The 18,637-nt window shown below is 41.8% G+C and overlaps 2 protein-coding genes across 5 annotated transcripts in view; both read left to right on the top strand.

The window, feature by feature from the left end:
* The window catches only part of pms2 (PMS1 homolog 2, mismatch repair system component), a 37,399-nt gene extending 32,492 nt beyond the window's left edge, over nt 1–4,907 (top strand). For all 3 annotated transcript variants that reach the window (XM_043711374.1, XM_043711373.1, XM_043711375.1), the window contains 3 exons: nt 3,285–3,385; nt 3,518–3,687; nt 4,547–4,907. In XM_043711374.1, coding sequence (XP_043567309.1) covers nt 3,285–3,385; nt 3,518–3,687; nt 4,547–4,690 — 415 coding nt within the window. In that variant the 3' untranslated portion in view covers nt 4,691–4,907. The remainder of the gene's footprint in view (nt 1–3,284; nt 3,386–3,517; nt 3,688–4,546) is intronic.
* Nucleotides 4,908–5,872: 965 nt separating this feature from the next.
* Nucleotides 5,873–18,637, top strand: part of rsph10b (radial spoke head 10 homolog B) — an 84,096-nt gene continuing 71,331 nt past the window's right edge. For both annotated transcript variants that reach the window (XM_043711372.1, XM_043711371.1), the window contains exons 1-2: nt 5,873–6,762; nt 18,112–18,187. In XM_043711372.1, coding sequence (XP_043567307.1) covers nt 6,470–6,762; nt 18,112–18,187 — 369 coding nt within the window. In that variant the 5' untranslated portion in view covers nt 5,873–6,469. The remainder of the gene's footprint in view (nt 6,763–18,111; nt 18,188–18,637) is intronic.

Below are 18,637 nucleotides of genomic sequence, written 5' to 3'. Positions count from 1 at the left end.
ACAGGGGCACAACATTCACCACTCTCCAGTCCCCTGGTACCACACCCGTTGCCAGTGAAGACGAGAAGCTCATTGCCAACGGTACTGCAATTTCCTCTCTTGCTTCCCACATTTCCCGTCAGGATATGTCCCGTCAGGCCCGGGGGACTTGTCTATCCTCAAGTTGTTCAAAATGTCCAACACATCTTCATTCCTAACAAGTATCTCCTCTAGCTTACCAGTCCGTTTCACAGTCACCTCTTCAACAATACGGTCCCTCTCGTTTGTAAATACTGAAGAAAAGTACTCATTCAAGACTTCACTTATCTCTTCCGACTCAATACAGAGTCTCCCAGTACTGTCCTTGATCGGACCTACCCTTGTTCTTGTCATTCTCATGTTTCTCACATACGCATAAAATGCCTTTGGGTTATCCTTGATCCTATCCGCCAGAGATTTTTCATGCCCTCTCTAAGCCCCCTTCTTCCTCTTTACAAGACATTCAACCTCCCTCGTCAACCAAGGTTCCCTCACAAGACCATCTCTTTCCTGCTTGACAGGTACATACATATCAAGGACACGTCGTATCTGTTCCTTGCACTAGAATGTCTCGCAAGAGATAGCATCTGCTTCATATTGATTTTAACCTTTTATCATCTTGAATACGTCAATTTGATCTCCCTCATTCTTCTAAATTCCAGAGAGTATTGGCCTAAACTATTAATCTTTTTTCATACGACAAACCCCCCTCATGTCTGGGATCAATATAGTGAACCTCCTCTGAACTGCCTCCAATGCCACTACATCTTTCCTCAAACAAGGGGACCAAAACTGTGCACAATATTCCAAGTGTGGTCTCACCAATGCCTTGTATAGTTGCAACAATACTTCCTTACCTATTCCTTTAGCGATAAAAGTCAACATTCCATTTGCTCTCTCTATTCTCTGCTATACTTGCACGCTAGTTTTCTGTTACTTGTGTACTAGAATAACCAGATTCCCCCTACACTGGAGCAGTTTCTCCCTGTTAAGATAATAGGTCGCCTTCACATTTTTCCAACCAAAATGCGTGACCTCACACTTATCAATATTAAACTCCATCTGTTATATTTAACCCACTCTTCCAACCCATCTATATCCATTTGTAAGATTCTTATTCCTCATTGCAATTTACCGTCCCGCCTATTTTTGGGTTATCTGCTAATTTGGCTATAGAGCCTTCTATCACTGTATCTCAAGTCATTAAATAGATTGCAAATAGTTGGGGGTCCAAAGACTAAACCCTGTGGCACCCCACTAGTTACTTCTCGCATCCAGAAAAAAAAATTATCCTGACTCTGTCTTCTGTCCATCAGCCAGTAATTTAACCAAGCTAATAAATTACCCCAATCCCATATGATCCAACCTTGTCAATTAACCTTGCCAAATCAGCTGTTACATAAAGATGGGTAGCAAAGTAAGTTATGAGGAGACAAAAAGAGACTACAGAGGGATAGCGATAGGTTAACTCATGGGGCAAAGATCTAGCAAGTGGAGTATAATGTAGGAATATGTGAAATTGTCTGTTTTGGCTGAAAAAAATTAAAAAGTAGCATAATTCAGAAATGGTGAGCGATTGCAGAATCTTCAGATGCAGAGGGATATTGACGTCCTTATGAATAAATTGCAGAAGGTAAGTATGCAGGTACATCAAATAATTAATAAAGCTAATAGAATGTTATTGATTATTGCAAGGGGAATTAAATACAGTAGCTGCGAAGCTTCAGTTTAAAGAGCACTGATAAGACAACATCTGGAGTACTGTGTCTACCAATATTCACTTATTTAAGGAAGAATGAAAATACATTGGAAGCAGTTCAGAGAAGGTTTACAAGACTAATACCTGGAATGAGTGGGTTGTATTCTGGGGAAAGTTTGAAGGTTAGAGTTTACAAGAGTAAGAGGTGACTTAATTGAAGGGTGCAATATTCTGAGGAGTCTTCATAGGGTGGATATTGGAAAAGATGTTTCCTCCTGTGGAGAATCTAAAACTGGAGTCACTATTTAAAGTACGTAGTTATCCATTTGAGACTAACTTCAGAGGTTGATGAGCCTTTGGAACTCTTCCTTAAAGGAGGATGGTGGAAGCAGAATCTTTGTTTTTAAGATGGAGGTAGACAGATTTTTAATAAGGAAGGAGGTGAAAGGTTACAAGGGAGAAGGTGTAAATGTGGAGTAAACCAGTCAGGCATTATTAAATGTCATAGCAGGCTTAAGGGGCCAAGATATAAGTTGCACCAAGACTCCTTTAGACAGCACCTTCCAAATCCATGACCACTAATACCTAAAAGGACAAACGGCAACAGATACAGGGGAACACCATTTCCTGTTTGAAGTTATTCATCAACTAATACTTGGAAGTATATCGCTTTTTCCTTCACTGTCATTGGGTCAAAATCCTGGAACTCCTTCGCTAATGATATTGTATATTTATGTATAGCAAATGAACTACAGTGGTTCAAGAAGTCAGCTCAACATCACCAGCTCAAGGACAACTGGGGTGTGTCATAAATGCTGGTCCAGCCAATAATGCCCACATCCTATGAATGACTAAAACCAAAGTGGCCAACTGCTAATTCTGATGTTCACATGAATGGTCTCCTCCTGTTTCTAATTTCTTGAAGACTGACTGATTCTCAGTAAGAGACCAGTTCATTTTATTTATACACACATCTCCCTAGTAGTCGAATGTAAAGTGTATCAGATTTTTGATGGTAGATTTAGATTAGATTACTTACAGTGGAAACAGGCCCTTCGGCCCAACAAGTCCACACCGACCCGCCGAAGCACACCCACCCATTCCCCTATGTTTACCCCTGCACCTAACACTACAGGCAATTTAGCATGGCCAATTCACCTGAGCTGCACATTTTTGGATTGTGGGAGTAAACCGGAGGAAACCCGGAGAATGTGCAAACTCCACACAGTCAGTTGCCTGAGGCGGGGGAATTGAACCCGGGTCTCTGGCGCTGTGAGGCAGCAGTGCTAACCACTGTGCCACCGTGCTGCCCATTTAGTGGGCTTCAGTTGTATTATTCCACTTTACGACCTAAAAGTAAACAGAATAATTGGATACATTATATTTAAGTTTAGTCTGTGGGGTTAATTGCCCATAAATGTCTTTTGTTGTCCACAGTCTATAAGCATTTCTGTCATCCTGTGTTACAGATGAATTCTGAAAGTAGAATTTAAGTTGGACTTGATCTTTTATTTAAACAATATATTCTTCTCTCTTCATATAGTTAAATATTGTTTTTAACTTCTAGACCCCAGAATCTTCATTTAACTGCAGTGAATGAAACTGTACTGATGGAAAACCTGGACATATTCAGAAAGAATGGGTTTGATTTTATGATAAACGAGGAAGGTTGGTTTATCTCCTTGTAGTTAAAACACCGGACATAAATATTCTTGAAGAAAATTAAGTTGAGGTCAGTAACTGTTCAATACCTGTTTACAGAATATGTTTTTGTTTTGTCCTTGGTGTTTTTCAATAAAGCTGCACCCACTGATAGAGTAAAGCTGGTTTCCTTGCCAATGAGCAAGAACTGGACATTTGGTCCTCAGGATATCGATGAGCTGATTTTCATGCTGAGTGACATGCCTGGGGTGATGTGTCGACCATCCAGAGTCAGGCAGATGTTTGCTTCCAGGGCTTGTAGAAAGTCGGTAAGTGTTCCTCAAATCATTCCTAACAAAGTGCATTTAATGATCATCACTAATTTATTGCGTTATGGACCATGAAATTGTCTTATAAATCTTAAAAGAAATTGAGCACCTAAGAGAAAGGAATCATTATATTTGTGCCCCTATTAAATAACATTTGTCCTCTTGGTTTAATAGAAGCTTTTGTCTTGCAATTATTTTCCCCTGCAGAGTAGTACTGTTGATTTCATGGAAAAATGGCCCTTAGGATTCTGAAGTAAACTCCTTACAGTATAACCTTGAGTTACATCTGACCAATGCTTGAAGTTCAAATCTTTTTATGAAGAGTTTTGAATCATTAGAAGAGCTACTTATCCCAATAAATTCTTTCCCAATGCTCAGAAATTCAGTTCTGTGCATATTGGGCTGTGCTTTCCTTACTGAATGGCCTTTATAGCTACATGTAGCTATTGATGTCTCCCTTAAATTTTTACCCAACTCTCACAGTTAATTAGACCGCATCGGCCATATGCCATTATATTCAGCCATGGAAAATGGCTCAGCTTTGACTGCTCTAGTTCAGTTGATGAACTACAATGGAGTTAAATTCTTTTTAACTAGGCAAGGAATGAATTATCTAAGCTTTTTATGATTGTTATTTAATGATTTCTTTTGGAAAGCATGGTAGGTAAAGAGGTCAGGAGCAGAATGAACTGTGATGTCCCCAGTAGCATAATAGTTTTATCAGCACTCATTTTTTTGGCTTTCTATAAAGGAATAAGCAGAAGAATGAGATATTGCAGGAACCCCTGGCATAAACTGAAGCAGGTTGAAGGCAGTACTGTTGTGTCTTATGTTATGCAACTTTTTTTTCCACCTCCAGGTAATGATTGGGACTGCGCTTCATATCAGTGAGATGAAGAAATTGGTTACACACATGGGTGAAATAGAGCATCCCTGGAACTGCCCACATGGGCGGCCGACCATGAGACATCTAGCAAATTTAGACATGATATCGGTGGAATGAATGGCTATATTCATCCCATGTATATTAAACTATACTCATAGAACGTATATTTCTTGAAAAGCTTTCATTTTAAAATATAATAATCAAAGCTGTTGTAAATGCCATCTTTCTAGAATTCTGTGTGAGCTTACCTGCAATTTTAATCAATATTTTAGTTGTGGAATTTACTTCAGTGAATTTAAATTGATTTCCATCTATTATTAAAAAAATCACTATATATCCCTGTTAACAAAGTAATTTGTTTATTGTATCTGTGTCTGGGAATGTGACTTTTGTATGCCAAAGAATTCTTCATTCCTCAATGCCTCACAAATCTGCATTTCTGGAGCAAGATAATCTCATGAAGCCATTGCTTTCTTTGAACTAATTGTTTAAACATATTTCAATCTGCAGAATATTAGGAACAACATATTTGAACTGGTTTGTCCGCCTGTGTCTCTCTCTCAGAGTGTAAAACCTTGCAGATAGGCTGTAATAATGAATCATTAACTGGACTCAGTTTGTGGCTCTCTTGACTGAATCATAAGGTTGTGGGTTCAAATTCCACAGCAAAGCATTGAGCAAAACATTCTAGGCAAATGCTGCATTGCATTACCGGAGGAATGCTGCGCTGCTGGAGGTACTGTCTTTCAAATGAGACATTAAAGGAAGGCCCCAACATCTTTTTCAGTTGGATGTAAAGGATCCCCTTAACTCATTTTTGAAGAGTGGTGGGATAAACGTGAGGAGGATAGCCTTGGATTACAGAAAGATATAGACAAGCTAGTCAGATGGGCTGATCTGTAGTAAATGGAATTCAGTTTGGATAAGTGAGAGATGATGCATTCAGGCAGGACAAATATGGCAAAGGAATACACAATGAATGGTAGAACCATGGAAAACACCAAGGATCAGAGACTTAGGTGTGCATATCCTACCTGTTAAGGTAACAGGTCAGGTGGATAAAGTGGTTATGAAGGCATGTGGTATACTTGGCTTTGTTAGCTGAGGGTTAGAGCATGGATTTTCTGCTGGATAAAATGTTGGTTAGGCCAAGCTAGAATACTGTGTGCAGTTCTGGAATCCACATCATACGATGGATTTGATTGCGATGGGGGGGGGGGGGTGCAGAGGAGGTTTACCAGGATGTTGCCTGGACTGGACAGTTTTAGTTATGAAGAGAGATTGGATAGACAGGGTTATTTTCCTTGGACCGGGACACTGAAAGGGAACATGATTGAGACGTATAAAATTGAGGGGCATGGATAGAGCAGACCTATTAGTGGAGGAATCAATGAGTAAGGGGTGTAAACTAAAGGTAAAGGGGATGTGAGGGAAAAAATGTTTTCAACCAGAGGAAGGGAGGAATCTCGAACTCATAGCCTGTAGGGGTAAGTGTAAGAGGCAGTAACCCTCATAACGTAATAAATGTTTAGATGTTGGCATGCAAATAGAAAGGTATACAGGGTACATGTCATGGGTCAAGTGTTGGAAAATAGAATAGTTCATTGTTTTTGATTGGTGCAGACTGGATGGGCCGAAGGTCTTCTGGGCTGTAGACCTCTAAGTCTATAAAATGTAAGGAAAATAATTTCGGATATGGGAAGATAAAACACATTCGTGCACCAAATGAATGTGGCCTGCAGGGTGCGCAACAGATGCCAATGCACCAGATATGTTTTGAATTGTAAAGTGCATATCGGCGCATTTGTTTTGAATCTTGTGGGGAGCTGTAGTTCGTGAGTGCGCATGCCGTCGCCTGGGTAACCGCGGAGCCACGTTGTTAGGGACGACGCCAAGATGGTGAAAGGAGCAGACAAGAAGAAGAAGAAAGGGAAGGAGGAGAAGGAAAAAGAGAAAGAAAAGGACAAAGAGAAACTAACGAAGGGGAAATCCTCCGATTTGGTAGAGGAGGCCCTGTCAGAGGCGGAGCCGGTCCATTCGGAAGGGAATCTGATGTGTCGGATGGTGGCGGAACATCAGGATGAAACCACTCCAGACATGTCCGAGAGCTCCGAGCGCCATGGCCAGCCGATGGAGATCTCGGCGGTTTACTATGAGGAGCCTATTCTGACCAAATTAATAATAGAGAGGTGCGGCCCCAAATGGTGTTTGACGTCTCGACCAGTAGCTCATTCTAAACAAGCCTCATCTCTACTCTTATATTAGCCAAATACTGACGTACTAGCTATAAACCATAACCTTCACTTCCAGTCTCTGATCCAGAATTGAACTTGCACCCTACTGCTAAATCAAATCTTCACTCCTGTTCTAAGTTTAAGGACTAACCAAATTTAACCTATTCTGCTAACCCAAATCTTAACCTGAATTCTAAATCTGTCTCTTTTGGTGGTGTAGTGCCCATATTCATGAGTTTGGTCAAAGAGAAGACAAAGTCATGAACAGTCTTCAGACTTAGTTTATAACATTGTTACATATAAATAAATATTATAATACATGGTATCCAGGATAGAAAGGCTATTCTGATACAAGATAAAAAGAGTATTCCATAAATTCTTCTATCTAATGGTAGGTGGTCTAGTTCCTTATTTTTCTACAAGTATTTCAAAATGCATATGGGTGGACTTCAAATTTCTACCTAGCTCTCATAGTGTTTCTCTTCGTTTCCGCCCCCCCCAACCCCCAACTTTGCCTACATTTCACATCTAATGAAGAAGAGCCAATGACATCGTCACAAGTTTGCTCAAGCCCTTACAGAAACCCCCCCACCAAGCTTTTTTCTCCCACCTTAAATATTGATTAATATTTATATACATTCGCAAATGAGTTGCCCAGATTACTTTTTTTTACAATATTTAATGCACATTTTTTCCTTATCACTCCCATCTCTTTCCAAATCTTTGACTTGATTCATTTGAATTAATAGATGGGTCAGGAAAGTCTATGACAAGGTATAAAAATAGCTGAGGTAAAGTTTGTAAGCCTTTTTTTCTCTGCTAGCTTCTATTAGATCAGCAGTGCTCACTGATTGCATTGATATAACTGTAAGAATTCATGGGAAAGTTGGGCTGTTCCTTCTTCTCTGGATTTCCATAGAATAGCTCAGGCACTTGGAGTCATAGAGATGTACAGCATGGAAACAGACCCTTCGATCCAACCCGTCCATGCCGACCAGATATCCCAACCTAATCTAGTTCCACCTGCCAGCACCTAGCCCATATCCCTCCAAACCCTTCCCATTCATATACGCATCCAAATGCCTTTTAAATGTTGCGATTGTACTAGCCTCCACCACTTCCTCTGGCAGCTCATTCCATGCATGTATCACCCTCTGTGTGAAAACATTGCCCCTTAGGTCCCTCCCATCCTGGCACTTTCCCCTGCCACCGCAGGAACTGTAAAACCTGCGCCCACACCTCCTCCCTCACCTCCTCACTCACCTCTATCCAAGGCCCCAAAGGAGCTTTCCACATCCATCAAAGTTTTACCTGCACATCCACTAATATCATCTATTGTATCCGTTGCTCCCGATGCGGTCTCCTCTACATTGGGGAGACTGGGCGTCTCCTAGCAGAGCGCTTTAGGGAACATCTCCGAGACACCTGCACCAATCAACCAAACCGCCCCGTGGCTCAACATTTCAACTCCCCCTCCCACTCTGCCGAGGATATGGAGGTGCTGGGCCTCCTCCACCGCCACTCCCTCACCACCAGACGCCTGGAGGAAGAACGCCTCACCTTCCGCCTCGGAACACTTCAACCCCAGGGCATCAATGTGGATTTCAACAGTTCCCTCATTTCCCCTTCCCCCACCTCATCCTAGCTTCTAACCTCCAATTCGGCACAACGCTCTTGAACTGTCCTACCTATCCATCTTCTTTCCCACCAATCCGCTCCACTCTCCATTCCAACCAATCACCTTCATCTATCTATCGCATTCTCAACCACTTTACCCCTAGCCCCCTTACTCAATACTCTGACCAATAAAGGAAAGCATACCAAACGGCGCCTTCACTATCCTATCTATCTCCAACTCCACTTTCAAGGAGCTATGAACCTGCACTCCCAAGGTCTCTTTGTTCAGCAACACTCCCTAGGACCTTACCATTAAGTGTATAAGTCCTGCTAAGATTTGCTTTCCCAAAATGCAGCACCTCGCATTTATCTGAATTAAACACTACTCCTCAGCCTATTGGCCCATCTGATCAAAATCCTGTTGTAATCTGAGGTAACTTTCTTCGCTGTCCACTACACCACCAATTTTGGTGTCATCTGCAAACTTACTAACTATACCTCTTATGCTCAGATCCATTTGCTGACCTTATGCAGACCACCCATCCCCACACAAAATCTTTCACTACTGACTTTGGCTCCCTTATGAAGGGGTCCACTGTAATATGCCATTTTTAATTTTTAACCCTTACTCCCCATTTTTGGGATCAACTTCTCTGGCTTGGGTATATTTGCATCATTCTGCAGGCTGATATACCTCATGTGATTGGTCATATTAGGCAGTGCTCATGTAAGTTAAGGGGTGGTGTGCAGGCATTCCTCATGTACCAATGACATTGCAATGGGTTGATAAAGGCTCTATTTATATGGCCAAAAAAGTTCCATCGTAGTTGAAGATCGATCAAATCCAGGATCCTTGTTTGTTTTTGATTCATTTACTAGAGTCCTGCAAGAACAATGGTATGAATTAGCCATGAAAGCTGACAGACATTTGGCTGGCTATCAATTTTACAATATGGAATTAAGGAATGCAATGAAACAAACATAAAGGAGCAGAGTCAGAAAGGAGTTTGTGTTCCCTTAGCACCTTTTTGAAGATCCATTTGTTTCACTGCCAGTTAAATTTTCTCTCTTGTCTCTTAAGCCCCTCTTAAAGCTTGCTGCTTTAAACAAGCTTTCAGTCAAATTTTCTCATATCTCCCTCTTTAGTTTGCTGTCAAACATTGCCCGATTGCATTTCTGTACAACATCTTGAGACATTTTTCTCTGTAAAATACACAGTCCAAATGCAGGCTGTTGTAATGTTAAGTGCAACCCTGATTGTTTTGTCAGCAAATGTGGCTACCTCAAGGACTGCACTCGAGTACAAATAGAGACTTGATAAAATCAATAGCTAGCTGATCAGTTCTGCTGGATTGAGTAAGTTCTGCTGCTATGGAAATTCACCAGAACCTGGTTTTATTCCCCTATGGTACTGGTTTTTAGAATACCTTGTTTTGGAACTGCCCTTGAAGATGGGTCTTTTGCACCCCTTCAGTTCTTTTGCTCTGTATTTGTAGCAGAATCCTCAAGAAACTTATGTGTTGATGAATATTATGAAATTGATACAGTCCTGAATCATTTATTTAATCTTTTCATGTTTACATGTAATGCATCATAGTTTTATGTGTTGAAACTTCAACAGGGATTTTTTAAAAATTACAGGAATATGGGAAAAGATCAGGGGAGATGGACTAACTGATTGCTCTTTGAAATAGCAAATGCTATTTGCTGAATGGCCTCCTGCATTCAATGATCTATGATTCTATAATTATTTGTGCTCTTAATTGCAGTTGTTGTCATGGCGTTTTAGGTTTCCCATGGTAGCAACTTGCAGTGGTATCTGACAGAGTACAGAATGGGATTTGCAGTGGATTGCTGCTGTACGTCTCTATGACTCTATGACTTTAACTGTGGGGATAAACTGAGGAATCTGTCTCCTTCTCTTCCCTCATTCTCTCATTCCTATCCAATTCCCTTGGAATAAAGGAGAACACTTGTAGAGTAACAGAGTCATACAGCATGGAAACAGAATGCTTCAGTCCAACTAGTCCACGCCAACCATGTTCCCAAATGAAACTACTCCCACTTGACTGCATTTGGTCCATATCCCTCCAAACCTTTCCTAATCATGTATCAATCTAAGTGTCTTTTAAACATTGTAACTGTATCTTCATCTACCACATCTTCTGGCAGTTCATTCCACATAAGAACCATTCTGTGTCCTTTTTTTAAATCTTTCTCCTCTCACCTACAAAACTAGGGTGCATATTTTTTAACTTGCCCACCCTAGGGAAAAAAAGCACTTGCTATTCACCTTACCTGTATCCCTAATGAATTTATAAACATCTATAAAGTCATCTTCCAACCTGCTATGCTGCAGTAAAGTATGTCCCAGCCTAACTTTGTAACTCAAACCTTCCATTCCCAGCAGCATCCTGGTAAATCTTTGCTGAACCTTCTCCAATTTAATAATATCCTTTCTATAGCAGGGTGACCAGATTTCAGTTATCTGTAAGAGTAATGGGGTGGTTATGGTAGGGGATTTTAACTTTCCATACATAGACTGGGACTGCCTTGGTGTTAAGGGGTTAGATGGAGAGGAATTTAAGTGTGTACAAGAAAATTTTCTGATTCAGTATGTGGATGTATGTACGAGAGAAGGTGCAAAACCTGACCTACTCTTGGGAAATAAGACGGGGCAGGAGATTGAGGTGTCAGTGGGCAACACTTTGGGGCCAACGATCATAATTCTATTAGTTTTAAAATAGTGATGGACAAGGATAGACCGGATCTAAAACTTGAAGTTCTAAATTGGAGGAATGCCAATTTTGGTGTATTAGGCAGGAACTTTGAAAAGCTATTTGGGGGCAGATGTTCGCAGGTAAAGGGATGGCTGGAAAATGGAAAACCTTCTGAAATGAGATAACGAAAGTCCAGAGACAGTATGTTCCTGTTAGGGTGAAAGGCAAGACTGGTAGGTGTAGGGAATGCTGGATGACGAGAGAAATTGAGGTTTTGGTTAAGAAAGAGAAGGAAGCATATGTCAGGTATAGACAGGAGAGATTGAATTAATCCTTAGAGTATAAAGGCAGTAGCAATATACTTAAGAGGGAAATCAAGGGGGCAGAAAGGGGATATGAGATAGCTTTGGCAAATAGGGTTAAGAAGAATCCAAAGGGATTTTATAAATACATTAAGGACAAAAGGGTAACAAGGGATAGAACAGAGCCCCTCAAAGATCAGCAAGGCAGCCCATGTGTGGAGCCTCAAGGAGATGGGGGAGATATTAAATGAGTATTTGCATCAGTGTTTACTGTGGAGAAGGACATGGAAGGTGTAGAATGTTGGGAAATAGATGGTGACATCTTGAAAAAAGTCCATATTACAGAGGAGGAGGTGCTGGATGTCTTGAAATGTATAAAAAGTGGATAAATCCCCAGGACCTGATCAGGTGTACCCAAGAATTAAATTAAATTAAACTCCATCTGCCACTCCTCAGCCCTTGGCCCATCTGATCAAGATCCTGTTGTATTCTGAGGTAACTTTCTTCACTATCCAATACACCTCCAATTTTGGTGTCATCCGCAAACTTACTAACTATATATTTTATGTTCACATCCAAATGATTTATATACATGACGAAAAGCAGTGGACCCAGCACAGATCCTTGTGGCACAAGGATCCTTGTGATCCTTGTATGCTTTCTCCCTTGCTGAGATATTTGTATCATCAATAGTCACAGGTAAGGTGCCGGAAGACTGTAGGTTGACTAATGTGGTGCCACTATTTAAGAAATGTGGCAAGGAAATGCCAGGGAAGTATAGACTGCTGAGCCTGACATCAAGTTGTTGGAGGGAATCCTGAGGGATTTACATGTATTTGGAAAGGCAAGGACTAACTTGGAAAGGACTAATTTGGAAAGGCAAGGATAGTCAGCATGGCTTTGTGTGTGGGAAATCATGTATCACTTAATTGAGTTTTTTTGAAGAAGTAACAAAGAGGATTGAGGCCAGAGTGGTAGACGTGACCTATAAGGACTTCAGTAATTCGTTTGACATCGGAAACTGGTTAGCAAGGTTGGATCTTGTGGAATACAGGGAGAACTAACCATTTGGATACAGAATTAGCTTGAAGGTAGATGACAGAAGGTAGTGGTGGTGAAGGCTTGCTTTTCAGACTGGAGGCCCTTGACAAGTGGTGTGCCACAAGGATCTGTGCTGGGTCCACTGCTTTTCGTCATGTATATAAATCATTTGGATGTGAACATAAAATATATAGTTAGTAAGTTTGCGGATGACACCAAAATTGGAGGTGTAGTGGACAGTGAAGAAAGTTACCTCAGAATACAACAGGATCTTGATCAGATGGGCCAAGGGCTGAGGAGTGGCAGATGGAGTTTACTTTAGATAAATGTGAGGTGCTGCATTTTTTTTTGAAAAGCAAATCAGAGCAGGTTTTATACACTTAATGGTAAGGACCTAGGGAGTGTTGCTGAACAAAGAGACCTTGGAGTGCAGCTTCATAGTTCCTTGAAAGTAGAGCCGGAGATAGATAGGATAGTGAAGAAGGCGTTTGGTATGCTTTCCTTTATTTGCCAGAGCACTGAGTATAGGAGTTGGGAGGGAGAAAGTGAGGACTGCAGATGCTGGAGATCAGAGTCAAAAAAGTGTGGCACTGGAAAAGCACAGCCGATCAGACAGCATCCGAAGAACAGGAGATATGATGTTTCAGCAGAAGCTCTTCCTCAGGAATGTGGAAGGGCCCAAGGGTGCTGAGAGATAAATAGGAGGGAGTGGAGCTGGGGTGAAGATAGCTGGGAATGCAATAGATAGGTGAAGATGGAGATGATAGTGATAGGTCAGAGTGGAGGGTGGAGCAGATTGGTGGGAAGGAAGATGGACAGGTAGGACAGTTCAAGAAGGTGGTGTCAAGTTGGAGAGTTGAATCTGGGATAAGGTGGGGGGAGGAGAGATGAGAAAATTGGTAAAATCAACATTGATCCCATATAGCTGGATGGTCCCAAGGTGGATGGTGAGGCATTCTTCCTCAAGGCGTCGGGTGGCTAGAATTTGGCAGTGGAAGAGGTGGAGTGTGAGGGGGAGTTGAAGTAGTCGGCTACAGGACGGTTGGATTGTTTAGTGCATGTGTCCCAGAGATATTCTTTAAAATGTTCTGCAAGTTGGTGTCCTGTCTTCCCAATGCATAGGAGACCACATCGAGAGCAACATACACAGTAGGTGATGATATTTGTGGAGCTGGAGGAAATCTCTGCTGGATGTGGAAGGAACCTTTGGGGCCTTGGATGGAAGTGAGGGGGATAGTGTGGGTGCAGGTTTTACATCTCTTGCGGTGGCAAGGGAAGGTTCTGGAATAGGTGGTGGAAATGGCAGAGAATGATGTGTTGATCTGAAGGTTGATGGGGTGGAAGTTGAAGACCAAGGGGGCTCTGTCCTTGTTGCGATTGGAGGGGTGGTGTTAAAGGGTGGAGGTGCAGCAAGTGGAGGAAATGCCCTGGAGGGGATTGTTGACCACGTGGAAAGGGAAATTGCAGACCTTGAAGAAGGAGGCCATCTGGGATGTTCTGGAGTGGAATTGGTCCTCCTAGGAGCAGTTGTGGCGGAGGAATTGGGAATAAGGGATAGCATTTTGGTGGGTGGGGGAAGGGGAGCGGGGTGAGTGGGAGGAGGTGTAGTCCAGGTAGCTGTGGGAGTCAGTGGGTTTGAAGTAGATGTCTCTGTTGAGTCGGTCACCGGACATGGAGATGGAGAGATCCAGGAAGCAGAGGGTGGGTCTGAGATGGTCCAGGTGAACTTGAGGTCGGGGTGGAAGGTGTTTGTGAAGTTGATGAACTGTTCACCCTCCTCATGGGAGCACGAGGCATCACTGATACAGTCATCAATGTAGCAGAGGAAAAGGTGGAGAATGATGCTGGTGTAGCTGCAGGAGATAGACATACCTGATGACGAGGCAGGCATTGCCCATGGCTACCCCTTTGGTCTGAAGGAAGTGGGAGGACTCAAAGGAGAAATTGGTGGGGGTGAGGACCTCAATAGGAGTTTGGAGGTCATGTTGTGGGCAATTCTGGGAAGTCATGTTGTGGAATGTTGCGTACAATTCTGGTCTCCTTCCTATCGGAAGGATGTTGTGAAACTTGAAAGGGTTCAGAAAAAATTTACAAGGATGTTGCCAGGGTTGGAGGATTTGACCAATAGGGAGAGGCTGAATAGGTTGGGGCTGTTTTCCCTGGAGCGTCGGAGGATGAGGGGTGACCTTTATAGAGGTTCATAAAATCATGAGGGGCATGGATAGGATAATAGACAAAGTCTTTTCCTTGGGGTGGGTGGGTCCAGAACTAGAGAGCATAGGTTTAGGGTGAGAGGGGAAAGATGTAAAAGGGACCTAAGGAGCAACTTTTTCACATGTATGCAATGAGCTGCCAGAGGAATTGGTGTAGACTGGTAGAATTACAACATTTAAAAGGCATCTGGATGGGTATATGAATAGGAAGGGTTTAGAGGAATATGGGCCAAGTGCTGGCAAATGGGACTAGATTAGGTTAGGATATTTGGTCAGCATGGACAAGTTGGACCAAAGGGTCTGTTTCCGTGCTGTACGTCTCTATGACTTTATTAGCGTCTAGATAAAGTAATAGTGTTAATTCTTCGAGAAAGGAGTGAAGGCATTCATCCACTGATGCTTATTTCCCATAAATAGAAACTATTGGTATTAACCCATTCTTCAAGATTCTGTTCCAAGGCATGAATATATATGTAGCATAGAAATTATTTGGTTTGATGCTTGTTATATTCTTTATACTGTAGCACGTTTTCAAGAAATGACCTCTTTATCTCCAAAGAATATACTATTGGTGTAAGGCTGAGAAGATATTGTAGCAATATATTGCCTATGACTTTGAATTGATGTTCTCACATATGGTATACTTTTCAGATGAGAGGTCTTGCAAATGAGCTCTTGTAACTTTCCATAGTGGCATGGTTCAGATTAGCTTCATTAATCACATACTTATACTTCTACAGACTGTCCTGGGAGTTGGTATCTGCTGCTGAAGCATGATCTTGTGTCCTATTTGTTTTTGAATAAAATAATGATCAAAAGCTATTAGGCAGTTGTCAGACATAGGTTTCTCATCAATTTTTAGATTACATTACATTATAGTGAGGAAACAGGCCCTTCGGCCCAACAAGTCCACACCGACCCGCCGAAGCGCAACCCACCCATACCCCTACATTTACCCATTACCTAACACTACGGGCAATTTAGCATGGCCAATTCACCTGACCTGCACATCTTTGGATTGTGGGAGGAAACCGGAGCACCCGGAGGAAACCCACGCAGACACGGAGAGAATGTGCAAACTCCACACAGTTAGTCGCCTGAGTCGGGAATTGAACCCAGGTCTCAGGCGCTGTGAGGCAGCAGTGCTAACCACTGTGCCACCGTGCCGCCCAGTCTTGAAGGTATGGTGCTGGAAAAGCAAAGCAGGTCAGGCAGCATCCGAGTAGCAGTGGAATCGACATTTTGGGCATAAGTCCTTTATCAGGATAGGGATGATGAAGGGCTTTTACCCGAAACGTTGATTCTTCTACTCCTCAGATGCTGCTGTGCTTTTCCAGCACCACACTCTCAACTCTGATCTTTAGCATCTGCAGTCCTCACTTTCTCCTTTCTCATCAATCTGTTGTCTATGTAGCATGTGATCTAGGGCCCTCTTGTGGCACAGTGGTATTCTCTGTACCCCTCAACTGAAAGACCTGGATTCAAGACCACCTGTTCCAGAGATGTGTAGTTAAATCTTTGAACAAGTTGATTCGATAAATAGGTAAAATAAGTGTAGCACATGATCTGATTTTTTTCCCCCATATAGTAGAAAAGTATGCTAACCTGTTCTGAGTTTGATTTGGTGCCTAATTCCTGAAGCTTTGAAATCTTATGAATTGTGCTTCCCATATTTGCTGATCTATCAAGTGGATCTGAAAGTTTTTTTCAGTCTATTCCAAACAATTTCAAATCTGTTTATTGGTCTTCACTGCTTTCATGATTTTCCATGATCCTCTCATTGCTATTTACCTTTTTGTTCTTTGGTTTTATGCCCAAATCCATGAGCTTGGGTTCAAGGCAGGCCAGTTGCGGAGATGACAAGGCCAAGAACTGTCTTCAGTCTTAATGCTTCTTTATAGCACTGTTAATTGCTACCAAGACTGAAAGCAGAATTTTTCCTAGGCCCCAAATAACTGGCAGGCACGGCCTTTCTCAATGTCAGGAGCATCAAGTCACATTTTCCAACTGATTTCCAGATATCACAATGAGATTATCATGAGTGAGCAGTGAGAATCTGAGTAATGGCCATTACTGCTCATTACCATCCTCATTGTTTTAGGTTCTTTTCCTGAAGTTTCACACATGAGATGCAATTCGCACACACCAACCTCTGCAAACAGGTAAAGTTTAAACAGCCCATACAAGCTAGGTGACCCCTTTGACATTCCTCACTGGTTGTGCGAAGTCATGTCAAAATGAGGTCCCTGAACAAAGAAAACATATCCTCTTTATACAGGTCAGTTGGTAATGCTTACAGGTACCCTGGCCACTCCCACACCCCCACCCCATAACTACATGTTACCCCAGGTACAATGGTAGGATGAGGTCATCCTCAGAGATAATGTCAATGTAAATGCCCTAATCCTGGGGAATTATTACACAATTTCCTGACTCCGTGATTCCCGAAGACAATGAACGTGTGATATGTCTTAGTTCGGGGGATGGTTATGAAAGCATTTCTGAATGGAAGGGACCGAATGAGAGTTTAATTTGATAATTACAGGAGAGTAGTAGTAAATGGCTGCCCAAATGAAGTGTGAGTCATCCACATTCCTGCATGAACGTTGCCCCCACCCAAAGACAGTACAGTTTAACCCTTTAACATTACATCAATGTTCAGAGAGATAGTACAACTTAATCTTTTAACATTACAGTTCTTTAAAAAGAAGCTTCAGTTGACAGAGTGTGGCACAGCTGTTTGTGATAGTGCAGGTGGGTGAAAATTGGATGAAATCTCCTGATTGAATGAGTAAGCAGTTCAGAAACCATACAGTGTTAGTGGTGTGGAGAGATTGGGTGGGCAAGATGGAACTGGAAGATAATGCATGCAACAGTGAGAATAGATTTTGAGCCTTGGTGAGTGGTAAGTGCAGTGGTAGAAACAGAATAGATAGAGTGAGGTAACCAAGAGAAGATGGTAACACTTACCTGCCAGATCAGAGAAAGTTCTTGAATTTTTTTCTACACTAAACCAAGTGGCAATCTCAGACCAGGCTGGCAAGGTCTGATGACATAGCACACTTCCGCTGGTCCTGGAGGACTAATCCCTTTTTGATCCTCCACATTCAGTGCATTACTTATAAATAGACACCAAATTCCTTAACAAACATTGCTCTAAGCCAACTCATCGGAAATTGCATTAATTTTTTTCAAAGAAAAATCTTTCAAGCTTTCATGTGACCTTAAGAAAGCTATGAAATGTTATGAAAGTGGGAGTGTAAATGAATATTGCATTTATAAATAATGTAATTTAGTGAGAAATTACAAAATTATATTCACAAGCAAGTTATTAAACAATTCTGTTGATCAGTTAAAATGAAATAAGCAAATACATTTCTGCCTTATAAAAATTAAACATTTCTTTTAAAGCTATGAGGGAGAGACAATACGAGGTCTTTACGAAGGTGTTGGAACTGCCCATTTCCAAGGAGGCCATGTTTACCAAGTGAGTGGAATTCTGCTTACAGTTTTTTTTGTTCAGCATTCACCTTTAGAAAAGAAGTTTGAACTCTCTTACTGCTGAAGAGTTTTCTTTTGGAATGGTATATGGTCAAAGGAGCCAAGATGTATGGACCCAATTTTCATTCCTGGGTTGGATAAACAAAACTGTGGAAACTTCCTTCTCTGCAAATCCAAATGTTATAAATGGCTACAAAAATTAGGCTTCAGAGTTTTTTGGGGGAAGGGTAGTAGCAGGCTGAAGGGGGTGCTAGATCCCAAGTCATGCTGGGCAACACCAGTACTTCATTCAGAATTTAAAAATAAATATTCAAATATAACATGGTGCTCCTACTTAACCTCTCTCACTCTCCATGCCCCATCTATGCCCATCTACCCACCTCCATGGGCCCTTATATCTAAATTTCTCCCAGTTATACCAATGTCCTTTCTACCC

The sequence above is a fragment of the Chiloscyllium plagiosum genome, chromosome 21 (genome assembly GCF_004010195.1).
Source record: "Chiloscyllium plagiosum isolate BGI_BamShark_2017 chromosome 21, ASM401019v2, whole genome shotgun sequence".
In the NCBI taxonomy this organism is placed as follows: domain Eukaryota; kingdom Metazoa; phylum Chordata; class Chondrichthyes; order Orectolobiformes; family Hemiscylliidae; genus Chiloscyllium; species Chiloscyllium plagiosum.
The sequence above is the reverse complement of the archived record's forward strand: the minus strand, read 5'-3'. Positions and strand labels throughout refer to the sequence as shown.